The sequence below is a fragment of the Bacillus rossius genome, chromosome 15 (genome assembly GCF_032445375.1).
Source record: "Bacillus rossius redtenbacheri isolate Brsri chromosome 15, Brsri_v3, whole genome shotgun sequence".
Lineage (NCBI taxonomy): Eukaryota > Metazoa > Arthropoda > Insecta > Phasmatodea > Bacillidae > Bacillus > Bacillus rossius.
The window spans coordinates 34097261-34116342 of NC_086342.1; the positions used below are offsets into that span (position 1 = coordinate 34097261).

A 19082-nucleotide genomic window follows, 5' to 3' on the forward strand; every position below is an offset into this window, starting at 1 on the left:
ACACACTATTTTTCACATATTTAATTTTTTCACTATTATGTTTTTTTTGGTATGTAAACTAGACTATAATCCCCCGCTCTAGTCTATTTGGGATACCGTGATATCACAAAATATAATAGACCGAGTGGGACTGTATTCTACTTCACAATACTGAGAAAATATTATTTTGAAACATCTCACTTTAAAAAAATAAATAATACTGGTATCGTAAAATAGAATAGACCGGGTGAGACGGTTTTCTACTTCACGATACTGATTAAAATATTATCTAAAAAAAATTATCATGGTGATTATTAAACTCCCGTTATCACAAAATAGACTATTTCATAATATGTATAACAAATTTTTATTCATGAAAATTTTTACTTTATACAAATGAAATACCACTTTCGCAAAACATACTAGACCTTGTAGAATTTTAGTCTCTCTTACGACATCCTCCGCTAAAATAATACACGCGAAAAAATTTTACTAGCCGACCTACACTCACTAAACCTTTCGTTTGTGGTTTTCACTTCAAAGATAACACCACTTACCTACAGGAAAACGAGCCTTTTTACATTACCTAATGATTTGTATGATTCACCTAACCAAAGCAAATTTAACACACACAACACATATCTCACCTAACACATCAAACAAAATTCACATAAAGTTACCATATCAAACATTTAAAAGTAATGAAAAAACCACTTATCTTTCTCAGCATTATGGCAATAATCTTTTTGTCACTATTTCTCTTGTAGATTATAAATTTACACAAATTTACCATTCCTCCTTTTAATTTATCGTTATCGTGAAACACGAACCGTCAATTCCCTGGTCGCTGTTACAATCACAACCACACATTCTTTCTCTACACTACTATTATATTATTTCAACATAAATAAACACAATTTTCCTCTTCTCTCGTGACTACTACACTCATTACCCCACACATCCAATAAATTTCTTATTACCTACGTAATGCTTATTGTGTTCTTATTTATTCAAATTATAATGATATTCAATTGTATTTATTAATTTACTCCTCGTATAACAGACCACTACCGTAGCTCCAAAACTTAAACTGTCAATTTTTTTTTTTTTTTTCATTTTTTTTTTTTCTCATGTTGCTATTTTGTCTTTTGCTGTTGCCTGTACTACGTATTATATTTTCCTTCATTCCACCCTTCAAATTATAATCATTTGCCAACTTCTATGATGTATTTTCTCCTGCCGTGATTCTCAACCGATAGGAATCCGGTATCCACTAATGGAACTGCCCCAAAAATTTGGCTTCATTAAAGCATAGTACATATATGATTCCATGGGTTGCCTGAAGTCAGTAGTGACTTACTGCTCCAAATAGTTTATAGCCTGTGAAGTTATTAGCATTTAGTATTTGATTCATTTGTGGGAATGAATATAACTGTGATAATAGTATTAATAGACACCATGTTGTGATTACGTACAAGATTTTACCATGTTGTGATTACGTACAAGATTTTATGGTTTTATTTTTAGGTAAATGTCATTTTTAAAACTGTAGATTTTAGTGTTTTTTTATTATTTTATGTTTTTTTTGTAATGGTTTATTATTTAACAAAAATAAAACTAAAATATTTCTTGGTACAGTAGAACCTTGATTAATGGGGTAATGGAAGGGCAGGTCAGCACGGATAAGCGAAAATAACAAATAATTAAATTCAAATGTACTTATTTTAGGTTATACAATACAGCTAAAATTAGTAAGGGCAATTCTAGTTCTTTCTTTGTCCATTCGTTTCTACATTTAATACATACTTTTTATTTTTACTCCTTTCTTTTCCCTTCCCTAATGAATTACACTTCACAGGTTTGATTCCCCTTTCCCCCTTCCCCCCACCAAATGTTAAATTTTTAATTGAGAACCTAGTTAACTGTTAACTTATGCGTTATGCCTGGTTAATTGGGTTACGTATAATTAAGATTCTACTAAACTTATTTCACCAAAATAGTAATGTTGACTGACACATGATGTGCTTATACAATAAAATTATTTGTAACAAGCATGTTTACAAATAATTACTCAGAGAAACAATTCTGCAAATTTTTCAGTATTTGAAAACTGTGCCAATGTGATTAATGTAAAGTATGTGATTAATAAGAGCAAGATTGACATGATATTAATTTTTTCCAAACCATTTGGTACAAAACTCATGCCAAATAATTACACTAAACAAATTTACCATGTTAAAAGATAAAAATTTTGTGATTCGAGTTTTGTCAAATTGGTGATTGATTTCATGTTTTTAGTTAACATTTTGGTGCTAAATGGGGTAGCATTAATTTGAATTACTGTGTTATGTGTTGTGTTTACATGCTTTGCAGTGTTATTTTGGTTTTATCACAGTGCACCATATAATCTTGTCCATAGTTATGGTTTTGAAAACCTCTTAAGGTGTAATCTTTTTATTAAAACGGGTAAATTTTTAAAATTAAATAATGAATTATTAAACAAATGATTAATGGCATAAATACATTTGAAACCTTGGTTACTATCTCTGTCCCTTGAGCTGTAAATTTTAAAGTGAAAGGCAGTGAAGCTGAATTTCCTTTGTAACTACCTAAAGGTATGGCTGCGAGAACAATTCCCAACCGTATCTGTAAAATAATTTTACTTGTGAGAAAAATTTGTAAACTATCAAATGAAATAAATATTGTACTAGGGAAGCATGATCAACATTATACAATCATTTCAGCTTTGGTAGTTTGGTTTGTACATTTGGTTGACAACTCTCAAATCTTTTGCCTACACCCAGTTACGAGTGCATCTAATTTTTCAGGCTCAGATAGAGCATCTGTGATTGAGTGTTCAGAATGAAACTTTGACAGGTTACCCTATAATTTGACAACTTTGATATTTAAAATAATAAGTTCTTTGAATGGTTCTTGTAATACGGAATATTGATAACATACAAGAAAGATAAATATACAAACACACAGAAAACAAGGCAAAATCAGGCAATGTCAAAAAAATTTTAAAAAAAATATAGCACAGAAATTTCTTTAGAATGAAATTGTCAAAAAATAATTTCAGCACAGACGGACACACTGGGCTAACAATAACGAGACAGTAGTAACAAGAACAGTAAATAATTACAAAAAATACCTTGGTCAACATAATGACAAAATAACCCAACTATGATATTAAACAGATGAAACGGACACCACAACAAAGAGACTCACAGGCGAATTCATTGGTGTACAAAGCAGATATTCTGGTCATCACATCAACGACAGCACAGAGACAACAGTTAAGTGACCAGAATACTTGTTTTTGTCACATAACTGTTGTCTTGGGAAGCCTATGGTGTTTGTCTGTGCTGTATTGTTTTTTGACTTATTCCTTCCACTGAATTTTCCGTGCAATGTTTTTAATTTTTTGACATCCTTGATTTTGGCTTGTTTTTTGTGTGTTTACATATTTATCTTTCTGGTCTCTTACTAATGTTTCTTATATCATTAAGTGTAATCAGCAATGCTTTATATCCAGAACATCCTAAATCATGCAGGTAAATGTGTGCAAATCCACATGAAAGGTAAATGGTCTGTAAATGAATTCTCATACCTTAAAATGATTATGAAAAAACCAATTTTAGCCATTTTCCTTCTTAAATAAATACTCGTTAGAAATTAAATGAGAAAATTACAGGCCTAAAAAAGTTTTTTTATGCCACTCATTATGAATCACTTTTAACCCGTCATTGGTCGCATTGTAAAATGTTACACCAGTGGTCGCGCATGAGCATTTTGCTCACAGACTTAATTTTACGTTTAGAGTCGTGCTTAACCACTTTTAAAAGGCCAAATATTTTACTTATTGCAAATGAAACAACTTTGCTTGTTTAAATAATATTTAATATTATTATCACATAATTAAATTTTTTTTTACATAAATCATTATCAGGATAAACTATTTGGCTGTATACTGAAATTCCTTCGTCCGGCCTATGAAAGCATCAACAATAAATGCAGTAGTTTTGGAAGCAAAACAGAAAATCACACATTTTTTACCACTTCATGATTTTCTAGCAAAAAAAATTAAATCTACTGAGTCTTTTGAGGGCACACTAATTTATGTTATACATTTGAGACTATGACTAATAGAACACGCATTATGCAATAGAGAATTTCTATTTCAAAATTAACCGCTTTCATGGAAATTTACATTTTATAACACCTAACTCTATTAGGATTTTTCAACATTTTGGTCAAAATTTTGATCATTGGCGGCTGCTTGGTTTTCAGGTGGTAAACTCTACGGCAACCATGGTGGAACTTCTGTAAATACAAAGCACAGAATATAAATCACATTACTGAAAATTCTAGTAAAAAATAAAATAGATTCATAAAACTATGGAAAGACTATAATTACATATCTTCCTCTGTAATTCCTAGGAGTTTTCCAAAATTATAAAATCTGGTCTAACTTCTATGCAAATGCAGCTTTTCAGCATACGTATTCAAAAGTAATTTCTTATTTTGATACGAAAATCAACAATTTTGTAACAAAATGATAATTTTTACTATAATTGATGTTTTATGTAATATTTTTTTTTTATTTTCAATCAAAATATTGATAATTATAACATAACTTACCTGTTCTGGAACATTCAGCGATTTGTTGAAGAGACAAAGCCACAATGTTCTTCTCCCGATTCATTTCAATAAGTAATACCACGAATCATTAGATTTAGTCTCACGAGAATATATTCCACGACTAAACACAGCACTTTGCAAACCGAACTGTCGTCACTACTGTAGCAACGCGGCTGGTCGCACTGTGAGCAAACTGCTCATGCGGCGTGCATGCCTGTAAACGATATCTTTTCTCAAGACCAAGTATTAGTTACATTCTGTCAGCTACCTAGTGACTTAAAAAGGAAGGTTCAAAACTCAGCTAGAAAAAAGGACACCTCCCCACAGCAATAAAAACAATAACAGTAAAACATTATTTCTGAGGGTGAGCAAAATGCTCATAGCGCGACCATTGACGAGTTAAGAAATGTTGAGCAGTTTTTAAATAAGTCTTCCTGCTAAAACTCGTTTCAGGAGGAAAAATAATTTTAACTAGCATGTAGTACTGTGACTAATACTGCCAGCAAAAAAAATTATAACAAAAAGAAAGATGTGACTGATTTCTCCCATAGCGTTATGCACACTGATAGTCCTTAAATATTCTGGGACTTCAAAGATGGAACTATGTTGTTAAACAAACAACAATTTGGTTTTAAAAAATGTCTAAATAAGCTGAACATGACTTGATTATGATGCATGTGTTTCTTGATGTACACATTGTTACTAAAGTTGGTAAAACGCACAGTAAGTTTCTTGGGATGGAGACTTTAATAATTTAATAAATTAATTCAACATACCCCTACTTCATTATTTCTCAATCAGTTAACTTATTAGAATGTATGTTTGAACAATACTCCAAATTATTAATGACATACTTAATACTCAGGATTAATATAAATGTCATTTAAATATCATAAACGATTCAAAATTACAAGTGCTGCAAGTACCACCACAACTATTGCCAAGCCTCACTGGCCGAGCCAACACACTATCTCGCAAACAAGACAGTACTTGCCCAAACAATTTCTCAACAACCAACAATGCCTAACTCACTACTAATGAACTCGCTGACTGGATCGCTTATCGACACTGACCGTCAGTACATTCATCAGTCGAGCTTATGTAACTCACGACAGCCTGTCTCGTATGTTCACCCAGAGTCCAACAGGTCATGACACCTCAGGAATAACTAAACACCTTTCAGATAAACATTCTCTATAAAAGAAGCCAAATGACAGTTTCTCATCCCTTTGGTTTGTACGCAGATAGGAATGGCGTGTAGGTCTGCTGCTGTGGCTGGTAACAATAGGTCAAATCACTTGCCTCCCATGGGGGGGGGGGGGGGGTTCTGGGGTCGTTTCCCAGGTTTTTTCGCAAGTGGGAAACATGACAAACGTTGCTGACAGCTGGTGCCTCCTGTTTTCTCCATTTGTTTCTTCACTGCTCCATTCTTATCTTATCATGTTCTCATGACATCAATGTGGACACCTACGTTAAGGCTCAATTTTCTCACTCATTCTGTTGAATATGTGTACACAGTAGCTACTGAAGAATTTTCAGTATTCACAAACATTCTGAGGTCCGTCTGTAATTTATTTGGTCTATAATTTTTTATTTTATTTAGATATTGGTTTTTTACTGTGAACATTATGTTGATCAATGTTTGTTTTTTTAAACCTTATGTAATTGATTTTAGGAAAAATGTAATATTTACTCATATCAGTATTATCAGTTTGGTTTTTGAAACTGTACTTTTGAACCCTTGAATAATCCTTGATAAGCTCTTTAAGCAAGAGCACCAGAATATTTGTACAAGGGTAGTGGGTATTGGTGCACTGTGCGAGGGAGCTATAATCCCAACTGGCACCAGACCAGGCTTTGTTCTCCGACCACATGTGGTGTTAGTTGCTAAATGCTTCATGCTCATTAGACATAGCCCTGTGGGAAGCTTGTTTGTTTTATGCATATGGAATAGTGTTGGCTTGCTAAACATAACTTAGAGATACATTAATATTCGTCAGAATCATAGACTACATATCTCACAAGTTGGTTAAACTTAGGGTTACTTTTTAATAATTTATATCTTTTCATTAAAATATCTGTGTTGCCTTTATCTGCTGCATCTTGCCCATTGGTAAGTGAGCTTTATTGTTAGATCAACATTGATGGTATATTTTCAACATTGACAAATGAGCCTAAAAAAATCTTAGAATATGTTGATAAATTTGGAGCTTCTTATTCATGTTAGCAGTATGCATTACACTCTGTTCCTAGTGCAGAAGGGAATCAGGTTATAAACTTTGTAAAGAGAGCAACGATGCAAAATACAACTAACGCAAGTAATAATGATAATTTATAAAAGTATAAAACACTACTACTTGAAACTGTAAAACTGTAGAAAAAGATTTTTCCTTGGGCTTTTTTCCAATAGTTCTTGTTTATCATGAAAACATGTGGAATTGTCAATTTAATTTGAAAGTATGGGTTACTTACAATGTGCGATAGTTTACCAAGTGAAAAATTTATGCCTGCTAAAAAATAAATTGTCGCCTTCTGCACATAACATCACCATATTTTTTTTTATAATTTGGATCACTTTAATTAAATGTATCAATTTGAAATACAAGCAGAAATGCAAGAATTTCAAATTTGGGAATTCTTTCATTGCATTTTTGTGTTGTGTGTAATTTATAAATGGGTATTCTAAAATGTGGTTATTTTACATTTTGCTTCTTTTACAGTTTATAAACATTGCCTTTCTGCCATTTTTGCCCATCATTTGTAGGCGTATGTCGTGGGAATATCCGCATGTCTCGACCTCTGAGCCCCTTCTGATTCTCTGTTGTCAGAGTTGCACATACAACACATGTTCCTCTTTTTCTAACTTATACTTTTTTGAGAAAATAAAAGCAACTTTTATAATTTTATTCTGTGCATTCATAATTACAACAATAGGAACTTCAAAAACTTTATAACTTTCACGATTTTAATCAAGCTTGGTTTGTTAATTTGATACCCATATAAACTATGTTATTTTAAAATTTTTGTAGGTGGTGATTTTATTTTAATTTCGAAGCATAGTAATTTATGAAATTGAAATGATCAGACTTTTGTGTGTATTTTTATAAACACTTGTGTATGAATTCTGGGTGTTTTGATTCACATTTTAATCAAGGTGAAAAATGTTAAGAACTTCTGTTTTAAATAGTTTACATTTACAATTTACAGTATACTTTGTTTGTGGAGTACCTAATTTGTACTTTTAGTATTATTTAAGAACTCTTTTCAGAATTTGGATTTTTAAATATTTGTGTAAGGTTGGCACGCCTTTTAATTGTATATTAATTTCATTTATTTGATAATCTTTTTCTTTTATAATTGAACTGTTAAAATGTTTTTCCAGTCCTGTTGCATATAAATATTATATGTTGTTTCATTCGTTGCAGTTGAAAGATGAGTTTGCGAAAATCACGTATTCGAACACAAGGCCTACAGGTTTGACCAAAGTAAGTTTTCAGTGGAATTTATTGTGCAGTGTCTCGGGGCGTCACATGTAGTTGGGTGGGAATTTTACTGAGTTGAGTGGTTTTTAATTAGTTTTTTACTTCATATTGTTTAAAAGCTACTACAGTTATTGTAATTTAACAATTAAAGTGCTAGGAATTTTGAACATTCATGTTAATTGTAACGGCTTAAGTCTTAGAGTCTCACTTAAAGAAATTAAGAAATTTGTGTGCCAATGAATTCATATTGTTTTATTGAATTTATAAGAATTACAATTAGTATAAATTTGAGTAAATAATTGCAGTTGTAATATTTTCATTTTATGTACTCATTAAACCAGGTAGTGTAAACCCCTCCTTAGCAAAATTTTTCGCTGTATTTTGAACTATGCATATTGTAAACAGATTGACTTTAAATATTTGTATATTTATGGGCTCTTAATGGCTTAGTATGCTTTGAGAGTATGTTTGCTTATCCTAAATATAACTTACTATGGTCTTCCTTGATCAAACAATAATAAAATGTGTGAACGTATCACCTTGGTGTGTTGTTGAGTATGGTTAAGGACAGTTGAATATGAGCATATATTATTAGTAAAAAAAATTTATTATCCATATGGATTGCAAATTCTCCATATCAAGGAATTTTTATATTTTTGTCACAATTGTTAAATTTTTTTTTTATTCCAGCAACTATCATGAATGATAAATAGTTACATTTAAATCTGAATTGTTCTTATAGCACACTGTGATTAGCAAAATTTTGTGTTCGGTAGGCTTTGCGAAAGTTAAGTAACATATCAGATTCTTCTGAAACAGATTATTTAATATCCTCAATCATTAAATCCTCTCAATATATGCCTATTGTTAATTTCTGTTTTTCACTTTTTTTTTTTAGTTTGTGTGCATGCATACACTTTTTGCATATTTTACAGTTTAATCAGTGTAATGGTGAGGTACATGTTATTTGTGTGGCCGGACAGATTCTGGTTATGTTAGGTAGTTGAAGGTCCGACATGTGTAATAAAAATAAATAAGTTATGCAGTCTACTTTCCAGAGGTTGGCCCTGGGTATGATAGAAAAGATTCAAGAATGAATTATGGTAGAGCTCTTCATGGTCAGGGTTAGAACAAAGTTGAATTCACCGTTTGCTGTGCGGATAATAGTTGAAGACTGAGTATATGGCTTCACTGGAAGACACTCATTCAGCATCGTTAGGCCAAACATTGACTCTTAAGCTCATTTAAAATTGTGCCTTCAGTGAAAAAACGAGCAATACAGAATTATGCCCACTAAATTAAGCTACCATTCTATTCTGTCACTCTACAAGTATTTAATTAGATCCAAAATTGAATATTCATCAATAAATTGAAACAGTATTAATTAAACTGATAGTAATAAAACTGAATATATTCAAAATAAACTAATCATGATTACTCACAAAAAAATTTCCTTACCCAAATTTTCCTTCTCTTGTTGACTGGTAAGCTTTTTATATTCACTTTTTGTAAAAAAAAAAAAATGTTATAACTCAAAAATTTATTGTAAATACATGCTTGATAACATTGGTTTAAGAGTACCTATATATCACAGTTGAACATTTGTTACTTAAATAGACATAATGAAATTTTATAAGTTACAGACTAATAAACAATTTTAATAAACTTGCGGTTCCCAGAACCTATAATCAAAAATAATTATTTATAAAAATTTTATAATCCATTATAAATACTAATATTACAATTAATTGTTACAAGATGGTCATATATTGTTCCAGATGATCATATATTATCCTTTCAATACCTTTTTAATACTGTTAATATAATTTGGTCTGCCCATTGTTTGTTTTGTCCTATGCGATTTGTATTTTTATTTATTATAGGTGTATTGTCGTGCATGTCCATGAAATTTAATCTGAGTGTTGATGTGGTTATAACAATGTATAAATAATTAAATACATGAAGTAGCACAAAACCTTACTCAAATACATGAAACATTATAAACTAAAATAAATGCCAAATCCTCAGGAGCCCTCTGCATTCCTTGGATGAGTTTGGGTCATAAAACACTACTAGGGGTTGGCAAAAACTTAGAAGCACAATTATATTTTAAAGGGGAATGCTGCATGGGCACTGTTGTCAGACTTGGGGGTGGCAGGGGTGATGCTTGAGAGCCAGTTCAGGCGCACGGACATGCAGGAATTCGATGAGAGGTAGTGAAAAAAGTTCGGTACATTTATTTTATGAACATCATTATCAACTTGTTTCACAATTAGCCACATGAACTATGACCTTATATAAACAAAACTGCAGTGTTTATGCCGAAACAGCGGTATAACTATCATGGAGAGCAAATCTAGGACACCAAGTTATTCCGTAGTCATGAATTGTTAGAAGTCATAGAGATCTCATTAGAGTAAAAGTATTTATCCATGGGCATAGTGTCTACAGGTCATAAACGTTATGAAAAAGTAAGGAAACAGTAGTCTTGAAATAAACAGTAATGGTGCTGGAATTCACAAAACTTTCTAACTTCCAGAAGTTTTTTTTTCTAACTTTGCATTTTTTTATACCTCTTTTTAGTTTATAGTGGCACGTTAAAGATATATAGTTGCAGACTGTACTCATATACGATGTGGAAATTATCTCTGACAATATTTTATCATTTTAACAAAAATACTTATATCTTTTTTTTTGTATTACTTTTGTTCGTGTTTAATTTAGTTGTGTATATAAAAATTAACCATGTAATATAAAAAATTTAGAAAATTTTTATCAAATTAAAATTTGTTTATCAGGTATTTTTACACAGCCAGTAGGGACCAATTTTTTGCTACCTCTTCACAAATTTGCAGCTACTTTTTAACATGCACACACCTATTTATTGATCTCTAAATTGTATTAATTTGTTAACCATTTCTTGTATGTTTTATATTTGCATCTTCCTCTTTCATACGAGAAAAAAAAATTGTAATGCAAATTACAATAACCCTGTTGTGTTGAATCATTTGGTCAGATCTGTTTACTGCCCTGAATATTACTAACATTATTGTTGACGTGTGAAGTGATAGTTTTCTTTATATTTGTTTTCAATTTAAAAATGTACATACATATTAAATCACTGGGAGTTTGTGTGTTAGTGAGTACAAACATTTTTTCAGACTTATTTTGTAAATTTTGTCATTAAAAAATTGGTAAAAACAGAGTAAACAGAACATTTTTTTTGTACGTGAGGTTTCGTCAATGCTTAATATAAATAGAGAAATTTGCATTTTTATTTCAATTTGGGGGGGGGGGGGGGTATTTGTCTGTTACATATGAGTTGACTTGTATGTATGGCTGTAATTATTCCTTGCCAACAGTATGATTTACTTCTGTATACCAAAGCAGGATACAAACTGAACCAAAACTGGCAATCATAATGCAGTTCAAATCAGAATGGCCTGCATTTAGGTGAACACACATTTTTAATTACAATATGACAATTTTATTTGATTGGCTGATACTGAAAAATTTTTTTCCTCTATGCTAGCTTCTACAGAAATATGAATGAACTTTTTCCTGTTGACAAATATAAATTAGTTATTATAAATAACAAAAGAAAGGGGGAGAAAAGGACGACAAAAAAATATGTCTAAGGTGTAATGCAATCTTACAGTTTATTACCATTTGTTATTAATTTATATATTCTTCTTATCTTGATCGACAGCTAGGGTAAGAAGGTTTAAGGGGCCCGCCTCAGGGGTGTATCTGTGGTAGTGAAGCGGGGTGATAAGCGCGGCGCTTGCTGGTGCTTCTAGCGCGGTGCAGCCTCTGGACTGGTACGCAGTCTTCTCAGCGTGCAAATGGCAATCATAAGATTTGAGCTTAGCCGTATGGTGGAGCAATGGAATTGGAATGCAAGGTCCTTGAATGGTTTCAAGAATGTGTACTGGTTGTTTCATGCCTCAAAATTATTTTGAAATCGTGAGTTTTAGCCATTTTCACTCTTCTAAAAATAAATTTAAAAACTATAGACATAACCAGAACTATTCATCTGCCCTTAGCGGATATATTGGTCAGTTTTCAAGTTGCATGGTTATTTTATATTTTTTAGTATGGTTTAGATTTTTATTTTAACATTAGAGGTGGTAATATATGAGCACCAAGGAATTAGCAAAGGAATCAATATGACCTTCATCAAGGAACCATCAAAGTATTTTCTTATAGTGATTTTGGGAAACCATATATAACTGTGATTTAAGATGGCTGAACGAGTATCTGAACCCGGATCTTCCCAGTTGTGGTCCCCTTTGCATCACCATGCCTAGTAATGCAGAACAATTATTTCCCATGCGTCTGTTTTTATTTCCCAATGTTAAGGCTGGGTCTCGCACACTATATTAATTTTTTTTTTCATGATTACTTTTATTTAAGGGCTATTTAAAAAAAATTGTCTTCATACCTCCCTTATGTTCTTCTGTCATGAATATTTTTAACCTGTAGTGTAAAATGTAGCACAAATGATGATAACAAAGTCTTATACTACTTTTTACTTCCACGACATTACACTGAGTGAATATATATTGAAAATATTTGTGGCGGAACAACAAATGCACAAGAGGTATCAAGTTAAATTTTATAATTAGCCCTTAAATAAAAGTGATGGCGATAAATTGAAGAAAATAAATCAACTTGGCACATGAGACTAAGCCTTAAATTCGCCTCATCAGTTACGTTTGTGTCCTGAGATGTCTATTTGAAATACTGCAAGTTGGTTTGCTTGTGGAAGTCAGCATGATACAACCTACCCCCTTTTCCTAAAGTATGTCCATAAAAGAACGTTATAAATTTTAATAATATCAACTTTAAGTGTTGATTCAAGGCCGCAATTAAAGAGTAACTCAAACAGTTTCAGACATGCGCAAGTACTGTTTAGTTTTTTTCTCGCTTGCATCGCTACCAATGCAAAATGGCAACTCCTGAGCATAAAGCGTTTTGTGTTCTGCAATTTGGTAAGAGTTAATCTGTAATTTCAGTTCAACGTGCATTTTGTTGAAGGTTTAATTGAGATCTCCCATGTGGCAAAAAAAACGCCCGTCGAGGGTATAGGTGATTCGAGACGACAGAGCTCTTTTTCGCTGGCCTCCACGTTCACCTGACTTAACACCATGCTATTTTTTTTTCCTTTGCGGCTTTATAAAATGTGTCAACATTCCGCTGCTACCTAATGTTTTGCCAGAGTTTAGACACAGAATTTATATTGCTTCCATAACTCCGGACATGTTAAACGAAGTGTGGGAGAATTTGACTTTAGTTTGGATGTGTGCCGTACAACTAAAGGTGTAAACATTGAACATTTGTAAGAAAATTTAGGTTAGTTTACCTTTGATTTGATGTATAATTTGTTATAATAGTCTAAATTAAACTGTTATAATATACCATTGAAATGGGGACTTTTTTTCTGGACATTCTGTATTACAGTGAAAGTCATTAATCCAACACTACATGGTTCAACATAATCTGTGATCCGGCACCAGCTGTTGACCTTGGCCGCCTGTTGGCATCACTGCGCTGCCAGCATTTTTTGTTCGCTCAAAGTTTATCGTTGATGTCAGTTTTCATTTTGTAATTTTTTACTGTCTAGCAGATATCATTTCAGTAGTGCATTTCGTAATGATTTTTTGAGGAAGACTACTGTTTCTCTGTATTTTATTCTCCCATTCTGTATATCAGATTGTTACAACTTGTTTTAAATACCTTTTGTATTCTATATCAATTTTTCTTTTTTATTACAATTAAAATATACTGACATATGATAACCCGGCATGATTGTAGTCATGAACGTGACCATTCAAAGACCTTTCATTGTACTTAAGAATTTCCTTTAAAAAAGATTCATATTTTGTGTTTAGGTTATACGCAGAGGTTCTGTGCAACTAATGTTTTTATGTGTGTTTGCAGGCTGAAGAGTTGATTTTGAAAGGATTCCCTCAGAAAATCGTTGAGTTGAATGAGCTGCTGGATAAACCCCAATTCGACAAACCAAACCTGAGTGACGTACACCAGACGTTGAATATTCCTGTTCCAGATCCGATCGTCCTGGGCAATAGGTGAGAGCAGTGTATCGTTGATTTATTACCTTGCTATTGTGTTCCCATTTTATGATACGAATGTCTCAGCCCATGGTAGTTAGTCTTGTAGTTATAATTTTGATAAAAATTGTGAGCAAGTCATTTAGTACTTGTCAGTGATGTGTGAACATCTAACCACAGTAACACGCAAACTCATGTGTTTTCATGTTTCAAGTATAATTCTTTAATTAATGTTGAGCATGTTAAATAAACTGACAAATAAAATAGTCATTTTAAAATACCCAAATTTCTGGAAACTAATCACACTCATACTTTCTGCTCCCGCCACTGCCTGAATCGTAAACATTGCGTGCTACCATTAAACACATATTGCATTTAGCAGCACGAAACAACTGGAAATTTGAAACTATTAGAAACTGCTTCGATAAAATCCCGGCTTTTGACCAGATTTTCGACAAGGAATTTTACTAAAATACTTTTAAGATCATGTTAAAATTGACTAAACAGTTAATGCTACAGTGTTTCCGCACACGTTAAATACTTCTATGGCAACTAAAATATCAAACTAAATATTTTTAAAAAACATATAATAACACTATGTATATGTTCATATTTTTGTTTTTGCTTAAACGACTGAAATCAATGAACTAGAAATTTGTGTTTCATAATCCACTAAGTAGTATTGTGTAAATAACCTTGTTAGGTGTTGTGTTGTTTTTGAGACTGCAACTTTAGAATAAAATACCTATCCATAGCAAATTCTTGAAACTTCTTTATAAAAAAGCATTTTCTTAGTCTTTTCAAAACTGTTTAACATGCATTTTGTCCTCTCTACAACAAACTGTCTGTTAAAACTTCCTTAGCTTATAACAAAGACATTAAGTTATTAGTTTATGTATATTTTTGTAATCTTTTTTTTTTATGAAATATGTTCAGAATTAAATAAATGATTATTTTAATATTTCACAAAGCATATGACAGACATTATCATAACAAAAGGTTTACTTTTAACTAACAAATAATTGTTAAGTGCAAAACTGTGCCCCAAATGCTATAGATTTATGATAAAATTAAAGCATCGGGAGGATGGGCTAAAGGAATATGTATACACCCTCCCCTCAAAGGAACACTGTTTTATTTGTGCTGTTTTGAAGTAACGACCAAAATAAATTATTGCACAATTTGAAGTACCACTTCTTTTCTTTTACGTGATTTTTTATTTTTCTGCAACAGCACTTGTAATAAACCTGTGTTCCTGTAGACTTAGTAGGTACTTCAAAAAAAAAGGCTAGAAATGTACGGGCTATAGCATACGTCCAGAAGACATTTGAACAGTGAACAGAGGCAGAACACAGGTAATATACAAAGAATTTAGGTTTTAACACCCCAAAAGGTGGTGGATGTTAAGGTGGATCGTAATATATAAAAATATAAATAAAATGCTAAAATCTGGTTACTTCTAGATTATTTTAATTATTTTAATGTTTAACTTATTTTATTTTGGACAAGCCAGATTTATCATAGTGTGGTAGTTAATACTTTTGGTCACCACTTTGATAACTTACAAACTAATGACAATAAATATTTTTATGAAAATTCTCAGTTTCAGTAAACTCAAAATTCAGTACATTAAATTATAATTGAATTTAATTTTACTACACGCAGGCGGGCCGCAGATACTTAGATAATTACTTTACAGATTACATTTATTTTAAAGCAAGTTGCACAAACAAGGTTTCAGAGTAATAAAATCAACAATAAACAACTTTCCATTATTTTGGATTGACAAGTACTTTTCATTACTATATTTTATACCTTTTTCCTTAAATGGTAGTTGAATAGTTCACAAATAGTTCGTAGAGAATTTAAAACTTAAAGATTTCTTACATTGTGTCTTCCAAACATAGACTTAGCTGCATTGGAAGTGCTGACATCCAAAAGGCGAGGCGTGACGGGGCGGATAGCGGACTAAAGTTGACAGCACAATGCGGGGAATTTAGCTGGTACTATCTATCCATGTGATGGTAGACGACCACTAGCGCGGTTGCACGCACTTAATTCACCAGAAAAACACTAACACTAATATGATGTAGTCTAAACTTTAAAATAGTAAGGGGGTTTTCCCCTGGTCGTGACTACATTCTATAATCTTTGATGTCCAACTTCTCAGGAGGAGAGATGCGGTCGTGGTAGAAGTAGCGCGGCAGATGTAGGATGCTCCCTGTACCACAGTTGATTGACGACCCTCTCTACTTGAGAGAGTCCCTTAGTTCCTACATGGGCTCGAAACTGAAAAGTGGGGAGGGTGGTAAGAGAGAAACAGAGTGGGCGGAGCTAAGTGGGCCATGGGAGGAAAAGTGCCTTGGGATTGGTCAGGGCTTGTGGGTTTCATAGTGCCACAAGGAAAAATCTAAAACCCTCTATGGCAGCGCCATCTTTATTTGGCATGGGCACCATGAGATAGCGACCAAGCGGTGGTGTTGCTGTATGCCTTCTAAGGCAAAGGGGGAGTGGAAGGTGGTGCTCACTGGCGGGAGAAACTGACATTAGCATGCTTAGTTTCGGTTGTGCTTGAGAGTTCGCGCACAAGCCTCGTGCGTGGAGCGCAAGCATAGGCGTGGCTTGTTCCTAAGGAGAGGAGGGGTTGATGATGGAAAGGGCATGGTCCATGTCTTGGTCATGATTCCTGGAAGCAAAGCAGAAAACCTAAGAGGGCCAGGGGTGGCGGGGAAGTGCTTGTTTTATGCCAAGACCAGCACATCCGCTTTGCTCGCCAGGGCCTCGAGCCTGGGAAAGCGAGCTAGGCTCGCCTGACGAGGCAGGTACCCTGCGTGAGAAACAAGGCGGAAGGCACGTTAGGCAGGGAGAGTTATCATGCCTGTTCCTGCATGCCGGCGAGATAAATTTTACTTGGCTAGCCTACGCTGCGTGTAAGCGTCTGCATGTCTCTGCTGAGACGTTGAGACTCTCTAAGACCCACTAGTAAAGTTTTCATATGTATAGCCCTGGGTGGTATAGTTGAGAAAATAAATTTTGATGAGGTCCTCTAGCTTATGGGAAAGCAAAAATATTTTAATAAATAAAAGTTGCAAAATTGAGCCAAGAAATTACTGATTTTCGGCTCATACTTGTGTAGCATTAAATACAATGTGACGAATCAACAAACAATATTTTGCTCTTTCCTTGGTAGCTATTCTCTTCCTTCATTGCATATTTATCTCAGACAAAGAGCCTGTGTGTTCAGCCAATGTTTATATTATGCCCTTTCGTATGTCAGCAACAGCTCTGGAGAGAAAAGCCAGAAGGAGCTTTCAGAGCTAGTTTCCTTGCACGTACTGGGATGCCTAGTGTCAAATCTGGGCACACACACATTTAGTAAACAACAGAGTCAGGAATTACATTAGCAGGTTAAATAATCTTTTGAATAATAGAAAACATTTAGTTTATGATTATTAAAATCTTATCAGAATTGAAATATAACTCATATTTATTATTTTGTAGCTCAGAAATGTTGTTAGAACTTCTTAGGAATGTTATACCCAAATACTATTACGTAAACAATGGGTCCATGAATTTTTTAAATTTAATTTAATTTTGGTCTCAAAATGTCACTCAACATTTATTTAAATGTACTTCAAAAGTATTTTGACATATATTAGTAATGTAAATGGGAGTAGTATCATGATTAAAATGTTTGTTAGCAAGCACACTTATTTGATTAGCGCTCTGTTTTCCTGGAAGTAATAGGGTGTTACTTCAGGGAGGCAGGTGTACTGCGAGTCTACGTGTCACTAGAAAATGTCATACTGCTGTTTTTTTTTCTTGCCTGCATTTGGTTGAGTTGGCAGACAGAGGGTGTTACCAAGTTGATCACATCAATAAGAATAGCATGAAACATTGACAAACCTGAAAATGTGTTCTGTTAATAGCTCTCAGGTTCACAGATGTATGGCATGCATTATACATAGCCATCTCATACTTATCACTCTGAAACTATGCGAGCAAAGCTGCAGGTTTTAAGCTAGTGAAATATGAGAACATAAAATTTAAGGACAGATAAATAGAACATTAATATTCAATAATAATAAAAAAAAAAATACTAATAGGAAAAACCCTTGCGGCGGATAAGACCAGCAATTCCAATCCCTACGTTTCAGCTCGGTTGTTACGAACATAAATTTGTTAATACTTATCAATTTATCATTATATGTGCAACTGATTGTGATGTGAATAATCTAGTGAAAGTTGTAGAATATGGTTTGGTAATTGTATATGACATGTTTTTTTGATACACGTACAGTTGTGCAAGTAAAAAATTATGACTTTTTTTCTTTAAAATAACACTGCTGCCCTTCCCTCAGGTCATCACAGGATCACCTCTGGATCACCTCTGCACTGAGTTGATTTGCAATCTTCTATAATTCTTAAGGGCTCGTCCCTTTAAGCCTCTAAATTACCATGTATACATAACCATATTAAATATTATTATTTCACCATTTTATCAGCATTACCCTGTAGACTAGAAGAAACTTTTTTTCTGCTTATTAACAATGTTTTGTATTATGATGCTGTGGAGAAAACATGTCCGGAAAAAATAGCTCAAATAATTAATTGTAGTTTTATTTATTAACTGATAATGACAATTTTCTTTATTTACAACTATCTTAATGTCTATCCACAAATTAATCACACCTTCATGATTAATTTTTTATTATTATTATTATTCAGCAAGAATGCTACTGATAATTCACAATCATTTTTTTGTGTCACAAGTGCATTAAAGAGACATACACAGAACTACCACAGTAACAACATGTGGCATTTTCGGTAACTCCACTTGGCAGACTGACTCTGGAGAACTCCCACAGCAGCTCCTTAGCAGCAAAAACTGGTGCTACAAGTA

General features: G+C 33.0%; 1 protein-coding gene across 2 annotated transcripts in view; it reads left to right on the forward strand.

Annotated features, from left to right (window-relative positions):
• Positions 1 to 19082, forward strand: part of LOC134539681 (proteasome activator complex subunit 3) — a 38221-nt gene that overhangs the window by 11267 nt on the left and 7872 nt on the right. The window contains exons 3-4 of one of the 2 annotated variants that reach the window (XM_063381874.1): positions 8049 to 8108; positions 14049 to 14197. In XM_063381874.1, the coding sequence (XP_063237944.1) occupies positions 8049 to 8108; positions 14049 to 14197 (209 nt within the window). The remainder of the gene's footprint in view (positions 1 to 8048; positions 8109 to 14048; positions 14198 to 19082) is intronic. The other variant, XM_063381876.1, reaches the window with a different exon arrangement.